General features: G+C 51.3%; 1 protein-coding gene across 1 annotated transcript in view; it reads right to left on the reverse strand.

The window, feature by feature from the left end:
* The window catches only part of LOC104939683 (carbohydrate sulfotransferase 1), a 66,857-nt gene extending 65,941 nt beyond the window's left edge, over window positions 1–916 (reverse strand). Inside the window, exons 1-2 of the mRNA XM_027273002.1 lie at window positions 790–916; window positions 596–708 (exon numbers count right to left, since the gene is read on the reverse strand). Of these exons, the coding sequence (XP_027128803.1) occupies window positions 596–708; window positions 790–916 (240 nt within the window). The remainder of the gene's footprint in view (window positions 1–595; window positions 709–789) is intronic.
* Window positions 917–1,836: the final 920 nt, after the last annotated feature.

The following is a 1,836-nucleotide window of genomic DNA, read 5'->3' on the forward strand; positions in this document are numbered from 1 at the left end:
CAAACACCTCCGTGACAGCCACAGAGACAAAACACTGACCCCAAACAGCAGAACGACACCACTTTCTTTCAAAATGATCCTAGACGAGCCCCCAAATATGTTATGTCCCCAGTTGGACCAGGGGATGGGGGAGTAACATATAATTAAATAACCGGGAGAAAATGTAACCAAGGAAAGGAGTTTATTTACAAAATAAAGAAGAAAATGAGTCAACTCAGGACGGGCCCCCCAAAACACAGAGCCGAATCACCAGTTTCTTACGCAGCTCACTCACACACTCAGACAACCACCCAGTCTCTGCCACACAGGCCAACCATAGAATGAGAGAGAGAGAGAGAGAGAGAGAGAGAAAGAGACGCCAACTCCTCCTCTTTGGGTCAGCAGAATGAGGACCCTGAGCCTATGCAGTTGGGTTACCCATGACAAAAGTCCAATCTCTGCCTCTATTGTGGGGCAGCAGGACACTTAATCTCCAGCTGTCCAGCAAAAGCCAGAGCTCACCAGTAGTTGGGAAGACTCTGGTGAGCTCAACTGCCCTGACATCTCCCCAAGGCCAGAGACCTCTGTTCCAAGGCCGGCTCCTCTTTCATCTCACACCTTGGCTCTTCTCATTGACTCTGGGGCTGATGCATGTAACATTAATGAGGAGTTGGTCCTTCAGCTGGGGGTTGAACGGGTTCCTTTTCCTCGTCCGGTTCTTGCTAAAGCCTTAGATGGACATATATTGGGCACTGTCACACATCAGACCTCTCCCGTACACCTGCTGCTTTCTGGTAATCATTGCGAAACTATCCAGTTCCACATCCTTAGCTCTTCCTGCCTGCCGCTCATCCTGGGGTTTCCATGGCTCCGTCTTCACAACCCTCACATTGACTGGGTCACCGGGGCCATTCTGGGGTGGAGCTCCCCCTGTCATCAACGGTGCCTGCAGCAAGCCTCTGCTCCACTTCACTCCTCAAACACCTGCTCTTCACCTGACCTCTCTGAGGTGCCACCTGAGTATCATGATTTCTGCCAGATCTTTAGTAAAGCCAAAGCCACGTCTCTGCCCCCCACATCGCCCCAACGACTGCACCATTGATCTCCTGCCTGGTACATCACCTCCCAAGGAGCGCCTGTACTCTCTGTCAGAGCCCGAAAGAAATGCCATGGAGACTTACATCAACAACTCCCTGGCCATGGGCATCATTCGTCCTTCTTCATCTCCTGCTGGGTCTGGGTTTTTCTTTGTTGACAAGAAAGATAAGACATTGAGACCCTGCATCGACTAAAGAGGACTGAATGATATCACAATAAAGAACTGCTACCCGCTGCCACTCATCTCCACTGCCTTCGAGCTGCTCCAGTGGGCCATCATTTTCACCAAATTTGACCTTTGCAATGCCTACCACCTCGTCTGCATCAGAGAAGGAGATGAGTGGAAGACAGAAGACCCAACCGGACACTACGGGTACCTTGTTATGCCGTTTGGCCGCACCAATGCCCCTGCCTCCTGGAGAACTCCCTGTTTGTAAAAGCAGAGAAATGTGAGTTTCATGTCTCTTCGGTATCTTTCCTGGGGAACATTGTGGCCCAAGGTAACATCCAGATGGACCCAGCCAAGGTCTCTGCTGTCACCTCCTGGCCTGTTCCTGAAAACCACAAACAGCTTCAGTGGTTTCTGGGTTTTGCCAACTTTTACCTTCGCTTTATCCGCAACTACAGCTCTGTGGCAGCGCCTCTCACTGCCCTGATCTTCTTCAAAGTCCCTTTCCAGTGGCCACCTCCAGCTGAAGCAGCCTTCCAGACCCTCAAGGATTGGTTCACCTCTTCGCCCATCCTCCATATGCCTGACCC

This window comes from Larimichthys crocea, chromosome XXI (genome assembly GCF_000972845.2).
Source record: "Larimichthys crocea isolate SSNF chromosome XXI, L_crocea_2.0, whole genome shotgun sequence".
NCBI lineage: Eukaryota > Metazoa > Chordata > Actinopteri > Sciaenidae > Larimichthys > Larimichthys crocea.